This window comes from Apis cerana, linkage group LG1, assembly GCF_029169275.1.
Source record: "Apis cerana isolate GH-2021 linkage group LG1, AcerK_1.0, whole genome shotgun sequence".
Taxonomy (NCBI): Eukaryota; Metazoa; Arthropoda; class Insecta; order Hymenoptera; family Apidae; genus Apis; species Apis cerana.
In genome coordinates, this window is record NC_083852.1 from 20,096,056 (window position 1) to 20,119,596 (window position 23,541).

At 22.5% G+C, this 23,541-nt stretch overlaps 5 protein-coding genes across 12 annotated transcripts; 2 read left to right on the top strand and 3 right to left on the bottom strand.

The window, feature by feature from the left end:
• Positions 1–100: 100 nt before the first annotated feature.
• LOC108004250 (thioredoxin-related transmembrane protein 1) lies at positions 101–3,090 on the bottom strand. Its single transcript, XM_017067012.3, has 5 exons — positions 2,854–3,090; positions 2,440–2,601; positions 2,184–2,358; positions 2,002–2,103; positions 101–1,940 (listed from the first exon to the last, which is right to left on the bottom strand). Exons 1-5 carry the CDS (start codon positions 3,015–3,017, stop codon positions 1,668–1,670), a joined length of 876 nt encoding a protein of 291 aa, XP_016922501.1. The 5' UTR covers positions 3,018–3,090; the 3' UTR covers positions 101–1,667.
• Positions 3,091–3,657: 567 nt separating this feature from the next.
• LOC108004283 (uncharacterized) lies at positions 3,658–12,012 on the top strand. Of its 3 annotated transcripts, none has more exons than XM_062087454.1 (14): positions 3,658–3,818; positions 4,182–4,680; positions 4,922–5,517; positions 5,584–6,735; positions 6,809–7,433; positions 8,391–8,476; positions 8,553–8,671; positions 8,815–9,098; positions 9,163–9,371; positions 9,451–9,799; positions 10,021–10,355; positions 10,429–10,650; positions 10,735–11,030; positions 11,117–12,012. In XM_062087454.1, exons 2-14 carry the CDS (start codon positions 4,191–4,193, stop codon positions 11,298–11,300), a joined length of 4,947 nt encoding a protein of 1,648 aa, XP_061943438.1. In that variant the 5' UTR covers positions 3,658–3,818; positions 4,182–4,190; the 3' UTR covers positions 11,301–12,012. The 3 variants fall into 3 exon arrangements, with proteins under 3 accessions (XP_061943438.1, XP_061943439.1, XP_061943440.1); XM_062087455.1 differs by having other exon boundaries at positions 6,809–7,262; XM_062087456.1 differs by lacking the exon at positions 3,658–3,818 and adding an exon at positions 4,791–4,812 and having other exon boundaries at positions 4,578–4,680.
• Positions 11,740–13,818, bottom strand: LOC108004267 (F-box only protein 28). Its single transcript, XM_017067038.3, has 3 exons — positions 13,546–13,818; positions 13,210–13,458; positions 11,740–13,147 (listed from the first exon to the last, which is right to left on the bottom strand). Exons 1-3 carry the CDS (start codon positions 13,630–13,632, stop codon positions 12,386–12,388), a joined length of 1,098 nt encoding a protein of 365 aa, XP_016922527.1. The 5' UTR covers positions 13,633–13,818; the 3' UTR covers positions 11,740–12,385.
• A 94-nt stretch (positions 13,819–13,912) lies between these two features.
• LOC108004265 (importin-7) lies at positions 13,913–20,360 on the top strand. Of its 6 annotated transcripts, XR_001767208.3 has the most exons (20): positions 13,935–14,142; positions 14,971–15,049; positions 15,119–15,269; positions 15,352–15,510; positions 15,606–15,762; positions 15,849–16,213; positions 16,362–16,507; positions 16,587–16,750; positions 16,833–16,952; positions 17,048–17,374; positions 17,469–17,655; positions 17,790–18,013; positions 18,082–18,174; positions 18,256–18,482; positions 18,584–18,789; positions 18,880–19,152; positions 19,241–19,384; positions 19,516–19,612; positions 19,779–19,883; positions 19,991–20,360. XR_001767208.3 is itself a non-coding variant. In XM_028669969.2 (19 exons), exons 1-18 carry the CDS (start codon positions 14,059–14,061, stop codon positions 19,581–19,583), a joined length of 3,174 nt encoding a protein of 1,057 aa, XP_028525770.1. In that variant the 5' UTR covers positions 13,935–14,058; the 3' UTR covers positions 19,584–19,612; positions 19,779–20,360. The 6 variants fall into 6 exon arrangements, 4 of the variants coding, with proteins under 4 accessions (XP_028525769.1, XP_028525770.1, XP_016922525.1 ...); XR_001767207.3 differs by having other exon boundaries at positions 19,516–19,883; XM_028669969.2 differs by having other exon boundaries at positions 19,779–20,360.
• A 371-nt stretch (positions 20,361–20,731) lies between these two features.
• On the bottom strand, positions 20,732–23,229 carry LOC108004268 (NEDD8-conjugating enzyme Ubc12). The gene is made up of 4 exons (XM_017067039.2): positions 22,973–23,229; positions 22,216–22,310; positions 21,934–22,140; positions 20,732–21,791 (listed from the first exon to the last, which is right to left on the bottom strand). Exons 1-4 carry the CDS (start codon positions 23,073–23,075, stop codon positions 21,651–21,653), a joined length of 546 nt encoding a protein of 181 aa, XP_016922528.1. The 5' UTR covers positions 23,076–23,229; the 3' UTR covers positions 20,732–21,650.
• Positions 23,230–23,541: the final 312 nt, after the last annotated feature.

The window sequence follows — 23,541 nt, forward strand, 5'->3', positions numbered from 1 at the left end:
ATATGCTATCTATATTTACTTTATATACATCTTTTGTTGTAATATTTGATAAACATTAATAAAAAACTTTAATTAATGAATTTTTATAAATAAAATATAATTATTACATAATACGTTTTTATTAGGCAGTTAGCATTACAACTTTTGTATTACTTAGTTAAAAATATAATCTTCACAAAAATTTTATTTAAAAATGTAATTTATATTTAAATTATATATAATAATAAAAATTATTTGAATATAAATTTGTTTGAAACTTAACACAAAATGATCAATTCATGATAATAAAATAGAACAAAATGTTAATATAATATATTTATAGTTATTTTTCTTAGAATAGAAATATGTAATAAATGTGGAAGACATTTTAATAATTTGTCAAATAATTACAATATATTAATAAATTATTCATAAATATATAAAAATATTAATGCAATATAACTAATACTATATATAAATGCAATATATTTTATATATTTTATTACACTTATATTTGTGACTTGATTTAATATCTATTGTATAATGTTTATTGCATATTTGTATACAATAATCTAAAATCTTGTTTTGTATCAAATAAATATTATAAAAGTTTAATACGGATAGTTACATATAGTTATTAAAAATTATTTACAATTAGAAAATTGTTGTTATATTGATATCTTTATTTTTTATATTAAAAAATATAAAAGAAAACATAATGATTAATTAATACTACAAAATTTATCAGTAATTGAGTTATATAATTATTATATTATTATATAAAAATTTATTATTTATTTTTAACATAATTTCTTAAAATAATTAGACTTAATTTAATTTTTTCTTTTAAGTGCAGTTAGTGTTGTATACAAAATTTCTAATTTCATAGAAAAAACAGAAAATGCATACAATCATATAAAAAATTTTAAAACTATTTAAATTTATCTAAACTATAAATTCTTAAGAGCATTTTTACAATCTGAAAACAAATATTTTATATCACTGTATTAGAAAAAGAATGGATATATAAATAATACATAATTGTTCATTTGTCTTGTAGTATGATATATAAAATTTATAAATAAAAAATTTGTACAAAAAAATATATTAATTACTTACAATTAATTATGTTATTAAATGCTTGAATGCAAATTTACCAAAGTTATTTTAGAAAAAAAGCATATGATTGAAAAAATAACCATTTTTCTCATTTTATAATAACTATAAAAAATTTAATCAAAATAATAGTGATATAATAATAATTATTGTGTCGCGCGATGTTTAACACAAAAAAAGTTTATTTGTGTTTGCAAGCAATGGTATTATAAATTTATATATAAAGCATTTCAAATTTTACTTATTATTTTACTATTTATTATAATTAATATTCTATAATGTTAAAATGATACCTGAGGTTAGTTAATTTTGCATTTAAAGTTTTTTTATGCAATATAATAGTTTTGCTGTCGCATTTGAAAATACTTTACATATTTCGAGTAACTATAAATTAATAATGAAGTCTATTTTTATCTCTTTGCATAAACTCTCACAATTTTTTGTCAAATAGAATATTCATGTATTGTTGTCACTGTCTTCATTTATCAAAACAAATTAATATTACAAACTGTTAAATATCGTTTATCATTTTCTCCAGATGTTAAATATGTACATACAAGAAATTAGTATGTCTAATCAGCTTTACGTGGCTTACGTTTACGGACATTTGGACTGCTTGGTTCAGTTTTGGAATCTTTATTTACATCCTTTTCTTTTTCTTCTGTCTCTGATCCTTCTTGTTCAGATTCTTCATCTACTAAATCATCTTTAACATGTTTAACAATTTCTTCATCCGGTATACTTTTCTCTTGCATAAATCCTCCTGATCCTTCTTTTTGTTTCTTTTTGTCTTGAAGCATCACAGGTTTTGGTGGATATATAAAATCGATCAAGCAGACAATAAACTATAAGTAAAAATTATATTAATTTAAATTCAAATAATTTAATTATATTATTCAAGCTTACCAATCCTAATATTGCACCTAAAACAATAGTAGCAATAGCAAAAATTAAATAACTTCCCCATGTAGGTAATCCAAAATCTTCCATAAGTTTATTATGTATTCCCTGTAAGAATAATTTGATTTTATAATATATTTAAAATTTAAATCAATTTTATTAATAAATAAATTAATAAAAATCTTTACCCTTAATACTTGTGACATTTTAAAGAATTGACTAATAAGAGACATTTGAATAGAAGTTGGACTCTTCCAACCAGGGATTGGTTCAATTTTTTCCCAAGTTTTTTCAGATACAAATTCAATCAATGAATCTTTATCTCTAGGACTCTTATATTGCCTAAATATACCATCTTTAACACTAAAAAAAACATTAAAATTTAATTAAAAATAATTATAAATATAAATCATCAAATTATTTTTATAACATAAAAAATCTTACTGATATATTGTTGGTAAAGCTGTAACCATAAATCTTCCACTAAGTCCTGGAGAATCAGTTACATCAACTTTTGCTACATTAATATTTAGATTCTTCTTTTGCGAAGCAAGATGTTCCCAAATTGGTTCCAATGCTTTACAAGCAGGACACCATGGAGCATAACTAAATCGCAAAATATAAATTTATATAATTATATATATAAATTAAAATATAAAATATTTAACATTATAATTTTCAATAAAATATTTTTTATAAATCTCCTATATTTTTAATTTAATAAAAATTCATGGCAAATATTTGAAATTAATAACATCATGAAATTTTAAAAGGAACATTAAAATATATAAAAATGTGTTTGCAATATAATTTTTGACACGATATCAAATTTAACGACATGGAATCAAATCAACTCACAATTCCACCATCCATTCTCCGATTAGTATACGATCCCAATTTTCTTCAGTAAGTTGTTCTGCAAAAGTATTTTTTGATGATGTCTGAATATTTGCAGTTACAAGATTTAAAAATAAACAACTATATGTGATATAAAATAAAAAACGGAATTTAGTGCACGACATTTTATATTAACTAATTTCCACCGGTACCGTAGATACACGCTGCCGGTCATAGGAAGAAACACGAATTTAATCTATTATAGTTGGTTGGCAATCAAGTAAAGAAACACTATATATTTAATATCCTATAAAGAACAAATGATAACTATAATTCATTTTAAAAATTTATTTAAAACATTGCTGTAATTAAAAAAAATTTTTTATATTATTAAAATTTCAATAAATATATAGATATTATTAAAATAAGTATTAAAGAAGAGTTTATTAAATTTTTAAATTTGAAATATAATTCATTTTTTAAAAAAAATATATAATTAAATTTTACAACTCTAATATCTTTTTTTTTATAAATAAATTATAGATGAAATATTATTTTTTTATATTATTAAATAATTATATTTATTTAATTATATTTAATTAATTATATATTTTAAAATAATTTCTTTATTTTAAAAAAAAAATTTTAAAGCTTTAAATTTTTATATCAAAAATATGAATTGATTATTAAAATTTTTCAATAAAAATATTTTTTATATAACTTCATATTCTACTTAAATGTTTTAAATAAATGTCAATGTTTAATATTAGTATTTCTGATATCTTAAAATATTTCAAACTATCTTTCTATAAAATATCATTATTAATGTTAATGTTCAATGTAAATAAAGCTTAAATATATTTGCTGCATTATTTTCATGTGATCTTTGTAAAAAATTTGGTAATCGCATCTTTATAAATCTTTATTGTATATTTAAAATAAAATTTACGAAAAATAAAATAAAGACTAAAACTCAAATTTCTAAAGTATGTAAATAAAAATATATTTTAATTTTATTCTAATTTTTTTATTATATTATTTATTATTAAATAAATTATTTTATTAAATTGTATAATATAAAAAACATTATATTAAATAACTTTTAAAATTTTAATATTTTTTCCTATTTAAATTTTTTAATTTTGTAATATTTTAATAAATTTATTTTTATAATTTGAAAGTAATATTTTCATATATAATGATAAATATTTAAAAATATAACAAATTATTATTTTTAATATATTTTATTTATAATTTAAAATTGATATTGTATTAAATTATTAGCAATTAATAGCTTAGATTTTATTAATACAAAAACAAAATGTTTTAAAAATGTATAAATTTTATAGATACTCAATATGTCTGTTGTTTCTCCAATTTTGCCTAAATTAGTTGAACGAGATAGTTATGATGAAGATTTAACAGATATTGATGATGAAGTATTTATCAGAGATGGAAAAAATAAATTAAAATTAAATGATGATGGAGGAGTTAAGCGACCTTTAATGGCATCTCATAGAAAATATAAAAAATCATATAATTTTAAAACATATGGATTTTTAAATAAAGCTGGTTCTGGATTTATAGCATTGATAATATTATTAAGTTTAATAATATTATGTATATATATTATAAATATAATACCTGGACCAATGTCAATCTTAAAAAATTGGCTATCACATAATCTTAAAGATTCATTACATGAATCTAATTTAATACCATGCACATCTCTTACATCAAAAATTTTATGGACTAAATCATTACCAAAATTAACATCAGAATCTCCAATAAGAAGCAATGATGTAAATGATGATGGAATTGAAGATATTATTATTGGATTTAGTACAGGTTTTTATATATAAATAAATATTTTACCATATTTATTTTTTATTTTTTTATCAGATTTTATTTAAAAGCTTGATTTACAGGTTTTAACTTTTAGTTTTATGATTTTGCAGAATAAATGTTTCAATTTGTAAGGTATATCATTTTTATAATATATTTAATTTTAATATTTGATATCCGATTAAAATATAAATAGATATTAACATAATTATATATAAAAAATTGATATTATTTTGACATACAGGATTGGATATAATGAATATTCCAGAATATGCTTGTACATCATATTTTAATGGCCAAGTTCCATGTTTTGGTGGAGTTTTAGCTTTAAATGGTAAAACAGGAGATATACTCTGGATACATTGGACTGCTCATGCAATTTTCTCAATTGATTGTGGTTTAGATTTAACAAATGATAAAATTAAAGATTGTATTATATGTGGTCGAAATGGAATACTTCATGCAGTTAATGGCTATAATGGGACTAGTATATGGGAAATTCCAGTTCGAGATTTATCAATTTCAGAAGAATGGAAATTCTCAGATATTTATGATGCTAGATTTATTGCTGATATTAATGGAGATGATGTTGGAGATATTATTGCATCACATATTATACATTCGAGTAAAATTCATACCAGTGAAATTCTTATAATATCAGGAATCAATGGGAATATTATACATAATTCAGTTTTACCAAATACAGAGCAACTTTTTCTAGCACCTCAAAAATTGATTCATCCAGATGGAGAAAATATTTTTATTCTTGTTACTAGCAGTCAAAAACAATCAAGTGGATTATACATAATTTCTCAAGTAAATTTAATATATGGCAATTTGGTAAGTTTCTTTAATATTCAAAGAAAATGTATAAATAATTTATTATATTATATTATATACTTATAGAAATTACGAAAATTACATCATGATACAGGAAAAGGAACTTTATTACCTCCAATTTTAGTTGATGTAACATTAGATGGAATTGAAGATATTGTTGCTGCTATGTTTAATTCTACAATAATAGTTTATAATGGATTGACTTTTGAACCTATTTGGAATTATACAGTACCTAATTCTGAAGTAATAAGTATACCTATTCCTGGTTATTATAATGATGATAATATTCCAGATTTTATGGTAAAACATCAAATAGGTTTTCCAACATATTATTACACAGTTGCAACAATTATAGATGGAAAAACTGGAAAACCTTTATTAGAAAAACCAATAGAAGATAGTTTAAGTAGAGAAATGTCTGGTTTATCTATTACTGTTGAAGGATTTGGAAATGATTGGTTTTTACATTGGTCAGTTGATTGTTTAAATTACGAAGGAATTAAAGAAAAATATCAATTCTTAAAAAATGAAGATTTTATATCAGAATCACATGCTGATCTTTGTAAGCTACGGTTTAATTCTACTCTAATTACAAAATTATATGCCTTAAGCCAACATGTTGGACCACCTGGTATATCATTATATTTTTCTGAAGATTGGAAATTTTTAGAATATAATAATTCTTTGAATACCAGAATAGAATTACATGAAAATATTCCTTTTGTACCTGAACAATTATCGAAAATTTATAAAGATTACAAAGAAAATTTTAAACAAAAACAAAAAGATTATTATGAACAACACATGGAATATAAAAAATTTGCTAACAATCAAAATAATATTTTGAAAAATGAGAATAAATGGATTCAAAATAATATACAAACTAAAGATTATGATGTGTTATATAATGAAAATAATAAAATTAATTTACAAGAAGAGCCAATAGATTATCAACAAGAAGAAAACAAAGATCGAGAACAAAGAAGTAATTCAAATTTAGATTTCAAATTTATCAATCAACAATTATCTGACAACAAAATAAACGATTCTGTAAAAAATATGCTTAAGAATATTAGTTATAAAACAAATAAATTTGAAACATTTAATATTGCACATTTTCTGAATATTAAAAAAAATAGAAATGTTGATGAAAATAATAAAATATTAAATAAAAAAATTAATTATGATGTAAATAAAACAAAAGAAATTAAATCTATGGTAATATCATTAATTATTATTAAAAAATACATTTTATAGAAAAAAAACACAAAGAATTCTTTTTCTTTTTTAGGATGTAAAAACTTATGCTTATAAGTTTTCTAATATTAGAATGACAGAAGATGCTATAATAAAAAATTTTAAACAAAAAAAATTAATAAAAAACAGATTAAAAAAAAAAGAAATTAATTTTAAATCAAAATTAGAATTAGAGCATAAATATGAAATAAAATTAAAAAAACAAAAAAAAAAGAGAGAAATAAAAACTAAAAACAATCAAATACATTCAATACATGGTGTACAAAAACAACCACCATCTGGAATCTTGTTACCCTCTATTTCAGAATCAAAAGGAATAACTTCAATAGATTTAGTATTTTCTACATTTTGGTTACCATCCACTGAAACACCTATAATATTAATTCAAGAAGACTTAAACTGTATTCATTGGAAAAAAATACTTTCAGAAAAAAAATTGCAATATAAACAAAATGATGACATTATTGAAGAATGTTTAAATGAACGAGGTATTAATTATAAAACATATCAAGAAGCAAACAATAAAGAAAATTTTAAAATTTCTCTTGGACAAATGACAATATATAGAATGAAATTAGAATGCATGTGTCCAGAAGATATGCTACCTAATCAAACTTGTAAAAATATATCATTGCATCAAAGTTGGTCTGAATATTTAGGTTCGCATGGAAATGGATACTTTAAACCACTTTATAAAACAAATTTTTAAATACATTATTTATTTATGTATATATATATATATTTTGCACAAAAAATATTTAATTTATTAAAATAATAAATTCTTATATTTTATTTTCAATTATATAAGAAATGTTTTTTTTTTAAACGAATATATAGAATTATTAAAGTTATATAGCATTGTAATAACAATTATATTTATAAATTTCATAATGATTAATATTTTTTAAATAAATAATTATATATATTATACATTAATTAAATAAACAAAATTATAAAATTTGAATACTTACTTACAATTTAATGTTTTAAAAATATAATTAATATAATTAATGTTTTAAAAATATAATACTATCTATCATATAATCTAATAATCTATATGTACATGCCCATTAGGATCTTATCTATATAAGCTATAAGATTGTCAATTATCATTTTTCTACATTTCATTTTTCTAAAATATTTTTTTTCAAAATATTTATGTTTAATATAATCATAATTAATAAATTAATTAATTATTAATTATTAATTATTGTATATTATATATATTATAATTAATATAATTTTTTTTAAATATATTAGAAAGTTGTTCAATATTAATATAATAAATTAAGATTTTACTATATTATTTTAAAAAGCCTGAAGTTAGATGTTTGATCAATATCTATTTAACACAAGTTTTTCTTGAACAATTAATATATATATATATATATATGTATGTATGTATGTATATTTTCTTTTTAAAACAATATTACGTTTTTTTATAAACTACTTAATTGATTAAAATTAAAATATCAAAATAATTTATATATAAAATAAAATTATTTAATTTTAAACATCATGTCTGAGAGACAAATATTAAATCGTAAGTTATAGTTTATAATATATTTATTATTAATTACATAATGTGGTTTTTTCATATATTTACATGTATACAGAATCTTCATATCCTGCATATAATGATAAACAAAAATTTCAAAATTTCAAACAAAAAATGTCTGATATACAAAAAACTTGTGTAGATGTAAGTTATTATGTAATATCATTTCTATCTTTTATATCAAATAATTCTTGTATAATCTCTTATATTAAATTTGTAGAATATATGTCAAAAAAATTTATTTATATGTAAAACTAAAGAAAGAAACCATTTAAAATATAATTTGAAGGAACAATATTCTAACAGTGTAAAAAAACAAAATTGGATTGCAGAGTTTAAGCAAGTTAATATGATAAATAGTAATTTAGAATATAATTAACTAATGTTATAATTTTTTAGTTTTTTTTTCTTATACATTATATATTTGAGAAATGATTAGAAATTCACATAATTGCTTCTACATATACCTAATATATTTATAGGATAATGGCTGGACATCATAAATCAAATAAAATTGGATATTGTAATAATCTCAAATGTTTTCGTCGACCTGTTGTACCATTTTTAGTATCAAAAACACAAAATATAAACATTCCTATACGATTTAATCATGATATTCTAAATGATATATTAATAAATGCACAAAAACAATGTTATGCTTTTTCATCTAAATCAGAAACTTTTAAAAATGTAGGAACACAAACAGATTATCGAGATAGTGAAGCACAAACTATTCCTTGGGAACCATCATACAAAATTAAATTAGGTATGATATATATATTTTTTATATTTTTTATTAATTAATTAATTATTAATCAATATCTTTTTAGGACATAATCCTGAAGTATTATCAATAGTACATTTAACTTGGAATCATGGATTACAAATTGGAAATCATGAATTAGAAATTATTAATAGAATAAGAAAAAAAAGAGCATGGGAAGCAATCTTGCCTCCTATGGATACACCGGCTAATATAAAACGAAGAACAGCTATAATAAATGCATTAGAAGTAGATGAATGGGCATTTAGAGAATCAGTAAATATTTTATTATAAAAATATTTATACTTTTATTACATTTATCTTAAAAATAAGATATTTTATAATAAAATTTTAGGAAATTCAAGCAATAATGGATTACAGACTTGAATTAATGAATGAAATATCTAAATCATGTGAATATGAAAAACAAAAAAAAATTCAAGATCGTTTAGATAGATTGACAAATCTTTTATCTCTACGTAGAGATAAAGAAATAAATTCAATTGAACATAAGCTTAGAAGAGAATTAAGAAAATTACATAAAAAACATCAAGAAAAATCACAACCTCTCAAACGTGATATTATTAAAGAACATGCAAATCCATCTTCCGAATTATATGCACCACAAATGCGTTATGGGGAACATCCTCAAAGAAGACATGAAATAATAGAAAAAGAATTATTAGGAGAAAGTTTCATTGAAAGTAAATATAAATATATTAATATTATATAATAATATATAATATAATATAATATAATATAAAATGATATAAGTAATTATAAATAATTATATCATAATATACATAATATATGTATTATTTATATATAATATAATAATATAAGTAATTAAATAATATTTAAATACTAATTAAATAGTATTTTTATGTTGTATTTTGTATTATTTTTCAAAATGTATTTATTTTAGATGTAACTGAAATAAATACTTTACCAAAATGGCTTCCAACATATGAACAACTAAGCGCAATAGAACCTAAACCTAAGTCAGATGATCTATGTATTAGAGCAACAAGATGGACAAAAGAAAAATTAATTCAGTTACATTCTGACTTAAAAGCAATAAGATTAAGTACTATATATGTGACAATAGATGCACCAGTATTATTAAAACGTAAATATAAAATGCCATCTTTACCTCCTACACCATATAAAACAACTATAGAAGATATTGCAAATATACGTCTGCATCAGTTGTCTACACTTATTCAAAAAATAGTTAGAGGAAGAGCTATTCAATGCATGGTAACAACTATGGAGAATATATACATATTTATTTATTTGTTTATTTTTTATTTATTTTATTTTTTTTTTTTAGATGTTTGAAGGTCGCAATAGATGTAGAGAATTAATTGAAGAATTACAATCGTCTTATGGATTAGAAGAATATAGTAAAAAACAAAATCAAAAAGAAAAACAGCATACATTAGAATTACAAGAATTACAAAACCAAAAATCTTTGCAAGATGATCGTTTATGTGAAATCTTAAATTCTTTAGAAGGAATGACTATATCAGGAATGCTAGATTTTCTTACTAAAGTATAATTCATTTCATTAAATTGATCTGCTATTGTTAAAGTAATTAAATATAATTTTTGTAATATTTTTCATTTTTGTTTAAAGGAACTAATAAGATTAGAAGATGAACGTCAAATACATGCTTTTGCATTATTAGCTGAAAGAAAAAGAGCTATCAGAGAAGCAGCAGAAGCTGGAAAACGTCAGTTAGAATATAATCGTCGCAGAGAATTTGACGAAATATTTAAACAAATTATAAAAATTAATCAAGATTCTGTAGAAACTTATTTAGAAGATATAATAAAAGAAGGCATTGAATGGGTATCCGATGAAGCAACTAAAGCATATATTTCGGAATTATGTGATACAATAGACAATGTATCAAAAGTTGCACGTGACAAGTATGATGAGAATAAATTAGTTTTCTATAATTCTTTTTAATATATATTTTTTTATAGTTTATATTTTATAAATTTTTATATTTTAGTGAAACAAAATTAGCAGAAGAAGAAATGATAGCTAATATGATTTACAATTTTGTATTACCAGAAATAGAAAAAACTACTTTACGAAAAAATATAAGAGAAAAGCAACAAGTTTATTTGCAAAATGCTCATGCTGTAATCTATAATAAAATATTGAACTTATCATCTGTTGAAGATAAAAATTAATTGGAAAAAAAAATAATATTTAATTATAAAACATTAAAAAAATTGTCTTAAAAAATTTCATTTATGATTTTTATTATTTAATATATTATATTGTTTTATTGTCAAATTAAATAGATAATAAAAATAGATAATAAATTAAAATAGATGTAAATTTTTTGAAAAATATTAATATAATTATAAAATATTATGTAATATTACTTCAATTGTATACGTGTGTGTGGTGTGTGTGTGCGCGCGCGCATGTGTGTGTAATATTATAATTTCTATATTTTTTTTTTTTAAGAGATGCAATTTAATGCATTTCATTTAAAAATTTTGAGAAAGAGAAAGAGAGAAAGAGATGATGAAATAAGATATGAAATATAAAATAATATAAAAGTAAACATTATATTAAAATCTATATTTTATAGAAAAATTTATTGTTAAAACAGGCAATATATTTATATATAATCTTTACTAATAATTTATTGTCATTAATTTTACATAAAATCTTATATAATTTTTTATATTAAATAACATCATTTCTGAAAATAGGAAAATTGTTATAAATATAATATAAGCAAATTAAATATTGAATGAGATCTAACATTTTAGTTTATATAATAATATATTTTATGTTATATTTCTTAATGATATATATAAAATAATATATAATTCATATATTGCTGTATACAATTATATCTTTTAATATATTTATTGATTGCTTTTTAAATTTATACAATAATTTAATATACACCTCTTTACATTTATCCATATATTTTTTAATAAAATCTTGCACTAAAATGAAAAAAAAACAATATATTTTGCGTTTCATGTGTTTGAATTCATAACTCAGTTTTTGTTTTAATTAAAAAGATATAACTTTTATTTATTTATTAAACACAATATAAAATAAAATATTTATTTTGTTACTATATTTTGAAATAATTTCAAATTATATTATAAAAGCAACTTCATATAAAATTTGATTTTAATATATAAAAAGCTTAAACATTTAAATTTATTCAGTTGTAACACAAAAAATGCAAAATACACATAGAATAATTTTGCTTTGATATACAACCCCAATATGTACATATAGTAAGTTAATGTGAAGTTGAGGGATATGCTTCTATAGTATTACCTGCAAGAAGATCAGTCATAAATTTTTTAAATTTGACATCTTTTGCATCATTGGATGTTATTCTTTCTACTATTAATTTACGTTTTTTTGCTTGTAGTTCTTTTGTTTGTAATGAATCAGTTTCTCTTTGATTAATCATATCTATATGTTTTCTTTTACAAGTTTCTATAGAATCAGGTTTCTGAGTTTCTTCTCTAGCACGACTTAGTTCAGCTGTTAAATCAACCATTTTTTGTTCCCATTCTTCAAGATGTTTTCTCATTTCTGCTAATTGTGTATCTTGATCATGTATTTTTTTTGCTTGTTCTTGCAATTTTAAAGTTTGCAATCTCATTTGAAAACTTTGTCTTTTTATTCGAAGTTTCATTCTACTAATTTGACCTTTCATAGATAGAACAGATAATTTATTCATTTTAGTACGACAATAAATTTTTTTAAAAGTTTGATTCAATTTTTCTGAACTAAAATTATGTGGCAGTGTTGCATTGTTTGAATTTGTAGTATGATGAGAAATCATTAAACTTCCACTTGGCAATTCATAAGGACCTACATTACTAACAACTGAAGTACAAATACTATGTCTCAAATCTGGTAAAATTTTTTCATCAAAATGTTCCATAGCCATACTACTAATATCTCTTAATTCTTGAAGTATTTCATGAGCTCTAGGTGGAGTTTTAGAATCTCGAATCAAACGAAGAACTCGAAAAATTTCATCAATTACCTGATATATAAATATATATTAATTTAAACATCAAAATAATTATAAAATTATTGATGTTTTACCTTTCCAGGAATAAAACAGCATAAATTAAGATCCACATATTTTATAAAAGTCATAGATAACATAGATATTCTTGTTTCAATTGCTGTTAATATATCACAATGACGTGCTAAAGGATGACTTCTTCTTTCTGATTCCCTTCGTGGTAATTGACTTTTTACTGCACGCAAACATTGTGCGTGATATTTTTCCATTAAATTAAAACCTCGGTTTAATAACTTTTTACATATTCGATCAAATTGTTTACAAACCTGTTAAAATACCATTTTTTTTCCATATGTTAATGTATATGATTTTAAACAATTAATTAGTACACATAAAAAAAAAAATAATCTTACAATTCTATATCGAGAAATTTCATCGTATGTAAGGTTAGACAAAATTGTCTCTAAAACAATATCTGGAAGATTTATTAGTTGCAACATATCACTGTTTTTATTTTGTAATTAAATTCTTAATACTTTCACTTGAATAAAATTTTCAAAATAATACTAAATTATATCTCTTTTTAAGTTAATGCAATAGGATAAAAATGGTGCAGTTGCAACTAGAGTGCATATAATTACGATTATAATGTTTTGACCGACCGATGACCTATAAACAAATATAGCTATTGCATATGTATCTGTTTACAATGTAGTTTACTATCTATATTCCTATGATATAATAAACTTGCTAGTTTCCTCTCTAATTTTTATGCATTTAATGGCCGGATGTAACTCACATCAGTTTTGGCTGCCATATTGTTGTGTCACGTGACGAGGGAGTAGTGAGGTGAATGCGCCGGGTCGAATTCGTGACAAAGAGTTAAAAATTTGGATACCATCGTTTACCAGGAAACCAAATACAAGATGGATGTACGAAAAGTAACAGAATTATTACGAGCCACGATCGACCCAGAGCAACAAAAGCAAGCTGAAGAGCAGCTAAATCAGGTCGGTCAACTGATTGAAAACGTGCTTAAATGACCGATACTCCAACAGAAACATGTGCTTCATCGATATCATTTCCTTTCATTATTATTCATCTTTTATATATTTTTTTATTATTATTCATCTATTTATATTTTCATAAATAAATAAATATGTGTGTGTATATATATATATACATATATATTACGTGTATGTATATATATATATATATAATATATATCTATATATATAATATATATCTATATACACGTATATGCATATTTTAATATGTATATATATATATATATATATAAAATACGTATGTACATATATGCATATGTATAAATGTATATATATATATATATATATATATATATATATATATATATATATATACACATATTCATATATATATTTCTTTAAAAAAATATTCGTAGAAATAAATTTTTTCCTCTTTATTAAAACTAACATTTTGAATTCTTTTATTAACTATACCTTTAACCAAATTTATAATTATATCAGTTCTGTTTTTTCATTTGTAAAATTTCTTTCTTGCTTTTCTGTTAATAATATTAATAGATTTCCAGATTTTAAAATTTTGTAATTTTATAATAAATATTTAAAATATTTATTATAATCAAAAAACTTTTTTTTTATATAATCAATATAATTCCAATCAATAATTTATCATTTAGTTTATTACTTATTGCTATTAGATTAATAAAAATTATTAAAAATAAATTAATAAAAATATATAAAATCATAAAAATTTATATATAATATTTATATTATAATTTAATAATAATATATACAAAAAAATGGTTAAATTTATAATATAAAGAATATTTTCAGATTCACAAAATTATTGGTTTTGCACCAACATTGCTTCAAGTACTAATGACTGCAGAAGAAATGTCTGTACGACAAGCTGGTAATTAATAAGAATAATTGCTTTAAAAAAATATAAAAATTGATTAATGATAATTTAATATAAATTCAGGTGTTATATACTTGAAGAATTTAATTACAACAAATTGGGCAGACAGAGAAAATGAAAATGGGTCAGTTAAGTTTACTATTCATGAACAAGATCGTGCAATGATTCGTGATGCAATTGTTGATGCTCTTGTACACGCACCAGAACTTATTAGGTAAGTTTTTTTAAACATATTTTCAATTGTAAATTAGATAATACAATATTTCTATAAATAAATTATTTTTTTATTGATTTAGAGTACAATTGGCTGTTTGTGTTAATAATATAGTAAAACATGATTTTCCTGGGAGATGGACACAAATAGTAGACAAAATCACAATATATTTACAAAATTCAGATGCTTCTTGCTGGCCAGGTGTTCTTCTTGCACTTCATCAACTTGTTAAAAATTTTGAGTATGATATTTTTTATTATATAATAATAATAATATATAATGTTTATTTTTCAAAATATTAAATAATAAATATTATAAACATTAATTTTTTTTTAGATATAAAAAGGCAGAAGAAAGAGGACCATTAAATGAAGCAATGAATCTTTTGTTTCCTATGATTTATCAGTTGATATTACGGCTTTTACCAGATTCTTCAGAACAATCAGTATTGCTACAAAAGCAGATATTAAAAATATTTTTTGCTCTTACACAGGTAAAGACATTTTAAATATATTTTTTTACAATAAAATGTGAAATTGTTCTTTTAATTTTTATTACAATTTATCATTTTTTCCCTAGTATACACTTCCCTTAGATTTGATTTCAAAAGAAGTTTTTTCACAATGGATGGATGTAGTACGACAAGTAGCTGATAGACCAGTTCCACCTGAGACTAATAATCCAGATTTGGATGATGACGAACGAGCAGAATTGCCATGGTGGAAATGTAAGAAATGGGCTCTTCATATTTTACGCAGAATGTTTGAAAGATATGGAAGTCCTGGAAATGTGACTCAAGAGTACAAGGAGTTTTCTAGATGGTACTTGAGAACTTTTAGTGGTGGAATACTTGAAGTCCTTTTAAAAATTTTAGATCAGTATCGAAGAAAAATATACGTATCACCTAGAGTAATTCAACAATCAATTAATTATATTAATCAAGGGTAAGTAATAAAAAAAAATGATATATATATATTATAATATTCAAATTACAATTTAATTTATATCAATTTTAATTAGAATATTATTTAAATTTATTTAATTTATTTTAAAATTAATATAATTTTATATTATATACTATTTCAATTACAGAGTAAGTCACGCATATTCGTGGAAATTTTTAAAGCCACATATGTTTGAAATAATTCGCGATGTACTTTTTCCAATACTCTCATATTCCGCTGCAGATGAAGAACTTTGGAATAACAATCCATATGAATATATTAGAGTGAAATTTGGTAAGGTGTTATTCAAAAATAAATTATATTTTTTATATATTATTTCGTTTTAATAAGTTAATAATTTATTATTTTCTAGACATATTTGAAGATTTTGTATCTCCAGTAACTGCTGCACAGACTTTATTATATTCTGCGTGTAAGAAACGTAAGGATATGCTTCAGGAAACTATGCAATTCTGTATGGAAGTTCTAACCAGTCCAAATGCAGATCCTAGACAAAAAGATGGTGCATTGCATATGGTATTTATCTTTATATAAAAAGATATTTTATAAAATAATAAAATGTGTATTCTAAAAATCAGTTTTTCTTTTTTTTTTTAAGGTTGGAAGTTTAGCTGATGTACTATTAAAGAAAAAAGTTTATAAGGAACAAATGGACAAAATGTTATTGCAATACGTTTTTCCTGAATTTAATAGTCCTCATGGACATATGCGTGCAAGAGTAAGTAATGCATATCTATTTATTTATTAAAATATAATTAAATATTTGATTTATAATTATTTTTTTATAATTATTATTTTACAATTATATTTCAGGCATGTTGGGTATTACACTATTTCTCGGAAATAAAGTTTAAACAAGAACAAATATTAGTTGAAGCAGTTCGATTGACGACAAATGCTCTTCTAACGGACCAAGATCTACCAGTTAAGGTAGAAGCTGCTATTGCTTTGCAGATGCTTCTTTCTGCTCAAGAAAAAGCACAAAAATATGTAGAACCTTTAATTAAGCCTATAACTCTCGAATTATTAGCTATCGTGCGAGAAACAGAAAATGATGATTTAACAACTGTTATTCAAAAGATTGTTTATACCTATTCAGAACAACTTATGCCAATTGCAGTTGAAATTTGTCAACATCTTGTAAGTATTATTTTTTATTTTTTTAACTAATTATATTATATTTAATTCTTTAAATTAAAATGAGATGCTAAAAAAATATTATAAATATTGTTAGGCTGCAACTTTTAGTCAAGTACTTGAAACAGATGAAGGCAGTGATGAAAAAGCTATTACTGCTATGGGATTATTAAATACAATAGAAACATTACTGAGTGTAATGGAAAATCAACCACAAATTATGGCACGATTGCAACCAACAGTGCTTCAAGTTGTTGCCCATATTTTTGGAGAAAGTGTCATGGGTAAGTCAAGTAATAATAATAATGGAAGTAAAAATATTTTAAATAGATATATTTTACATTAAATTATAAATGTATATTATTTATAAATATTATTATATTGACAATATTGACAATAATATTCTTTTGTATTTTAGAATTTTATGAAGAAGCTCTTTCATTAGTTTATGATCTTACGGGAAAAACAATTTCTGGAGATATGTGGAAAGTTTTAGAATTAATGTATCAATTATTCCAGAAAGATGGTTTTGAATACTTTACTGATATGATGCCTGCTCTTCATAATTATATTACAGTTGATAGTCCTGCATTTTTATCCAATGAAAATCACATATTAGCTATGTTCAATATGTGCAAAGCTGTACGTTGATTTTTTTTTATAAAAATAAAGAAAATATTTTATGACAATTTTTTTTTATTTTTTATTAGGTATTAACAGGAGATGCTGGAGAAGATCCAGAATGTCATGCTGCTAAATTATTGGAAGTTATAATTTTGCAATGTAAAGGTCATATTGATCAGGTAAAATTAAATATAATGTATAATATATTTTTTTTAATAAGTAAATATTAAAAAATTTTACATATAAAAATTTTTTTTTAGTGTATACCTTCATTTGTGCAATTGGTATTAGAACGTTTAATGCGTGAAGTTAAAACATCTGAATTAAGAACAATGTGTTTGCAAGTAGTAATTGCAGCTCTTTATTATAATCCAGCACTCTGCCTTGAAACAATGGATAGATTACAAGGAAATTTTAGACAATCGACAGAACCAATTGCTTCACATTTTATTAAACAATGGATACATGATACAGATTGTTTCTTAGGGTAAATTTATTTTTTATAATAATGATTGCAATTTTTTTTTATAATTAAATATAAATGCAATTAAATGATGTATCTTTGTAAATATAATATTTGTTATTTAGATTACATGATAGAAAACTGTGTGTTCTTGGGTTGTGTACATTAATTAGTATGGGTCCTGCAAGACCACCAGCAGTGAATGAATGTGCTCAACAAATCATCCCATCTCTGATTTTACTTTTTGATGGATTAAAAAGAGCCTATGCAGCTAAAGCATCTGATACTGATGACGAAGAGAATGAGGAAGATGATAGCGATATCGACGAAGGTACTAATTTTCATGTATATTTCTATGCATTTATTTTCATTTTTATCATATTTTTAAAAAAATAATAATAATTTCGTTATATTTTTATAGAAGTTTTATCATCTGATGAAGATGAAATTGACGATGCTAGTCAAGAATATTTAGAAAAACTACAAGAAAAAGTGACTAGATCATCCACACAACATGGTTTTAATGTATCGACATCAATCCAAGATGGGCATGGTGATCATAGATCAGATGATGATGGAGATGATTCAGAATATGATGCCAATGAGGAAACTCCATTAGAATGTTATGCTACGCCTTTGGATTCAGATGACATGAATCAAGATGAATATGTTGTTTTTAAAGAAGTAATGCAAAGTGAGTAATTATACGTTCTTAATTCAAAATCTAATTATGTTAAATTATATCAAAAATTAAATTATAATTATAATTTTTCTTCTTTTAGATATTGAAAGAACAGATACAGTTTGGTATAGAGCATTAACTGGTCACTTAACTGCAGAACAACAAAAAGCATTACAGGAAATTATCTTGTTAGCAGATCAGCGTAAAGCAGCTCTTGAAAGTAAAAGAATTGAACAGAGTGGCGGTAAGACCTTTTATGTTAATATTATTAAAATGATTTATTATAATTATATAAATAATACAAAATTTATTTTTATATTCTATTATGAATATTCTATTATACTAAAATAATACATATTTATGTTATTATTTCAGGTTACGCTTTTCATTCACAGACTGTACCTACATCGTTCAATTTTGGTGGAACGCTTTTGAGCCGATAGACTCCCAATCGTTTATATTTTTAGCTTAAGTAAGTAAATAAATTGCGAAGCATCCAAGTCAAACATCCTTAACAATGCAATATATGTTCCCACTGCGTTAAAACCGATACGCATTATACGCGAGTTAAATTAAACATTAAAAAAGTGTCCATTTTTGTTTGTTTCTCCACGTTCTCTAACTTATCATGACTATAGCTCGGTACATACAACAATGGTAGCATCCTTTCGAGCGTTTGGAAATCCATTCCACGATGGAATCTGCGGAGAAGCACACTTCTTCTCATAACATAATAATAAAACGTAATTAATTTTCATTGTAGAAAAATGCATCTAAAATAAACAAGAATAGTAATTTGCATTTTTTTAAGTAAAAAATATTTTTGTTCATTGTTTATTTCGATTTCCAGATTCCAGGGAATATGTTCTGATCTTGATTTCCAAATCGTCGTGCTTCTTCGCCGAGTTCACGCCAATCCATCGTTCAACGCGATCGAATCTTTTTTTTTGTACGAGAAGGAAAAAGATATGTGTGAAAAAGAAAGTATGAAAGAATAAAACAAATGTGTGTGTGTGTGTATTTGTATGTTTGAAAAAGGAAAGGAAATAAAAAAGAAAATAATTCGATCGCTTTTGAAGCGCTCGAAAAAGTGCCTTCAACACGCTCGACGCGGATGGGACTTTAATCGGAGCAAATTGGATCGAGGCTAGGACGCTTCTCTAGTTTGTAAGTTTCCTAAACACTGTACTAAAATATAATAAATTAATGCTAATTAAAAATGAAGAATTCAAACTTTTCCAGCCTTAATTTCATTACAAATTGTAATTACAAATTTTCAAAAGAAGATTAAATTAATAGAATTGTCATTACATTCTTCTAAGTAAAAATTAATAGAATTGTCATTACATGCTTCTAAGTAAAAATCATGTACAAAATTTATGACTTGATAAGTTTCTAATTTAAATAATTAGCTAAGCCTTATTTTGTAAAAATTGTATAATGCACCATTAACTACTTTATTATTCATTTGTTTGAAGGAATAAAGTAAAATTTAATAATAGCTTTGCATAATAATATATTTGGTTAGATTAAATTATGTCATTAGGAATAGGATAATTAACAATGATTGAAATGCAATTGAAATGCAAAATTTTCTCATTAACAGCCTTATATTCCACTTTCGATCGATACATAAGTTAAGTTATGTTTTCAAATGAAGATTTTGGCAGGATATATATATATATACATATATATATATATATATATATATATACACACTCACATATATATATACATATATATATATATATATATACATATATATGGATATATATATATATACATATATATATACATATATATATATACATATATATATATACATATATATATATATATACATATATATATATCCGTTTATGGAAAATAATTCATATCCTGCGAAATAACTCTCAGGGCGGAGATACACTTATACGAGGAGCTGCATGTTGAAATTATAGATACGTTTGCAGTTTCATATACACATACACATATCATATATACATTTTTGTTAGATAAGATTAGAATAATTCAGTTATAAGTACATATAATGAAATTTTTAATTGAAGTTGGAAAATTATATTAATAGTATATTTTTACAAAGTTGCGACAATTTTAATTATATACTTTTATTTTTTAAACTTGTAAGAAAAATATTTAATAAAGTAGTAAAAATTTATAATCATTTATAGATTTCTTTTAAAAACTTTTAACGTTTTATATCTTATTTATATTTGCCAATAAATTACTAATTAAATAAAAAACTTGCAAACGTAAATGCAATTTCATTTCTTTATTATATTTGAGAAAGAAAAAAAAAGAAAGAAAAAGTAAGTATCCCACAACTCCGAAAAAATAGCGCATCGGTGGCATTTTTACCAATGGTTTATTGACCAAAGGTTCGAAGCACTCGTAAAGACGCAGAGAGGCCCGTTTAAACAAATGGACGAGAGGAACACATTTAGAGCACGAAGAAGTTCTACTCTCGACCTCTTTCCTCATTGTGTCCTCGGATAAAGTGAATGTTAATGTCACTTGAGACACCGTTCGAAATAAAACGCGCCAACATATCCACCTCTCATTGCTTTTGCTACATTCTGCTCAAATGCTCTCCTATTATTTTGAAGGACTTCTGCGGCATCTTTATTCAATGGATCTTCTGGATTTGGTTCCTAAATAAATAATATTTTTTATAGATATTTTTTTGTTTAAATATATTCAAAAATAATATATATAACATATATAATATAAAATAAAATATAATTTTTTATTTCATTATAAAAAAATTTCATTATTATATATTATATTAAATACCAAGAAAAGATATTGTAATCCATAAACAATAGAATTAATTGTAAGGACTGGTTTCCAATCTTCTCTTAAAATATTCAAACATACATTGCCATCTAAATCAATATTAGGATGATAAACTTGTGTTTCACATTTTACTTTAGGTGGTTCATGTGGATAATTTGGTCCAACTTTGAAACTGAAAACAAATCTACCACCTCTATAAAATCCCTAAAAAATTAAAAAATAATTATCAAATTATATGCATAAAAAAGAAATAAAAAAGAAATGAAAAAGAAATCTTACCTCATCTGGACAAATAATTAGCTTAAAGCTAAGAAGATCATCTGGATCAGGAAACTCTGTCCCACATGTTTTTGGAAGATTGAGTTCATTTATATCTATATAAAATAAAAATTTCTTAAAATATGTTGAAGAATGAAACAAAAAAATATTTTATATCAAATTATTGGAGATTATTTAAAAATCAAAATAAAGAAATATTTTTAATTTAAAAAATTTGTAAAATTAAATGAATATTAATCATAAAAAATATAATTAATTTATTTATATTTATTAAAAATGTTTTTAAAATCATATAGTTAATAATTATTTTTTAATAAGCCATCTGTTTTAATGGATATAAATATGTCTATTATTATTTAAAATTTATTTCATTTTTTAATTTATTTTTTTAAATATTTATTGTAATTTATAATTAGTATTTTATGAAGAATTTAATAAAATACTTATATACTATTAATATATTTTTAAAAATATGAAAATAAATTAAATTGTATATATATTCAAACACATAATGAAAAATATATACATATAAATATAAAATACAAAAAATCTAAATATAAAGTATATAATGAGTATTAATAAAAATGAACAAACATTAATAGCTATGCAAAGTAAAACTAATTATAAAATCAAAACTTTATAAAATTTTTAATAAATTTCTTTTTAATTAATCTATATTTTTCATATATTAAATGAAGTTTGTAGTAACAAATAAAACAGAAATTGAAAAGAAGACTATAAGTATCCGTCAATAAACCTTTTGTGATTCTTAGTTGCGCTGCAGATGCTTTTTTTTGGGTGCCAGCTTTCGGTGACTCGCCATCCTTTTTCGCCTGTTTTAATGAAAATAATTTGATCATGATAGAGTGGCGGTACCAGGCGTGGAAGGCACAAAAGTCTTCTTCCTCGAACGGCCACGCGCGCAGCTACGATGCACGCAACAAAACTTTTTGACAATGGAAACAACTACTGTGAATTTACGACTGGTTTCACGTGGACGGAATAGAATTCGTTTCTGTTACGATCACGGTATTAAAGTCCTATTTTTCATACTACATATTAAAGCCTGTATTTCATTTATGTATATATGTTTTAACTTAAGATTGAATAATTAATTCTTTTCTTTTAATAAGATAATTTTTTTATAATAATATGTTTGATTATTTAGCTATAATAATATAAAATATAAAATAATAAAATTAATCCTTAATTTTATCTGTATTTAATTCATTATTTCATAATTTATAAAAATATAGAATGAAGTTTAAATGTGAATTATAGAACTGAATTATATATATAGTATATATTTTGAATTATAAAACTTCA

Excerpts from the sequence above, each read along its gene's own strand:
- LOC108004250 (XM_017067012.3), bottom strand. The coding sequence starts at position 3,017 with ATGTCGTGCACTAAATTCCGTTTTTTATTTTATATCACATATAGTTGT. Across the intron at positions 2,602-2,853 it reads GGAGAATGGATGGTGGAATT|TTATGCTCCATGGTGTCCTG; the intron begins GTGAGTTGATTT and ends TTTGCGATTTAG. Across the intron at positions 1,941-2,001 it reads TAGGTGCAATATTAGGATTG|TTTATTGTCTGCTTGATCGA; the intron begins GTAAGCTTGAAT and ends TTTTACTTATAG.
- LOC108004283 (XM_062087454.1), top strand. The coding sequence starts at position 4,191 with ATGTCTGTTGTTTCTCCAATTTTGCCTAAATTAGTTGAACGAGATAGT. Across the intron at positions 8,672-8,814 it reads AATTGGATTGCAGAGTTTAA|GATAATGGCTGGACATCATA; the intron begins GCAAGTTAATAT and ends ATATATTTATAG. Across the intron at positions 11,031-11,116 it reads TCAAAAGTTGCACGTGACAA|TGAAACAAAATTAGCAGAAG; the intron begins GTATGATGAGAA and ends TTTATATTTTAG.
- LOC108004267 (XM_017067038.3), bottom strand. The coding sequence starts at position 13,632 with ATGTTGCAACTAATAAATCTTCCAGATATTGTTTTAGAGACAATTTTG. Across the intron at positions 13,459-13,545 it reads AAATTTCTCGATATAGAATT|GTTTGTAAACAATTTGATCG; the intron begins GTAAGATTATTT and ends GTATTTTAACAG. Across the intron at positions 13,148-13,209 it reads GCTGTTTTATTCCTGGAAAG|GTAATTGATGAAATTTTTCG; the intron begins GTAAAACATCAA and ends TTTATATATCAG.
- LOC108004265 (XM_028669968.2), top strand. The coding sequence starts at position 14,059 with ATGGATGTACGAAAAGTAACAGAATTATTACGAGCCACGATCGACCCA. Across the intron at positions 15,763-15,848 it reads TATTTTTTGCTCTTACACAG|TATACACTTCCCTTAGATTT; the intron begins GTAAAGACATTT and ends TTTTTTCCCTAG. Across the intron at positions 18,175-18,255 it reads GTAAAGGTCATATTGATCAG|TGTATACCTTCATTTGTGCA; the intron begins GTAAAATTAAAT and ends ATTTTTTTTTAG.
- LOC108004268 (XM_017067039.2), bottom strand. The coding sequence starts at position 23,075 with ATGATCAAATTATTTTCATTAAAACAGGCGAAAAAGGATGGCGAGTCA. Across the intron at positions 22,311-22,972 it reads GCAACTAAGAATCACAAAAG|ATATAAATGAACTCAATCTT; the intron begins GTTTATTGACGG and ends TATTTTATATAG. Across the intron at positions 21,792-21,933 it reads GATTACAATATCTTTTCTTG|GAACCAAATCCAGAAGATCC; the intron begins GTATTTAATATA and ends TTATTTATTTAG.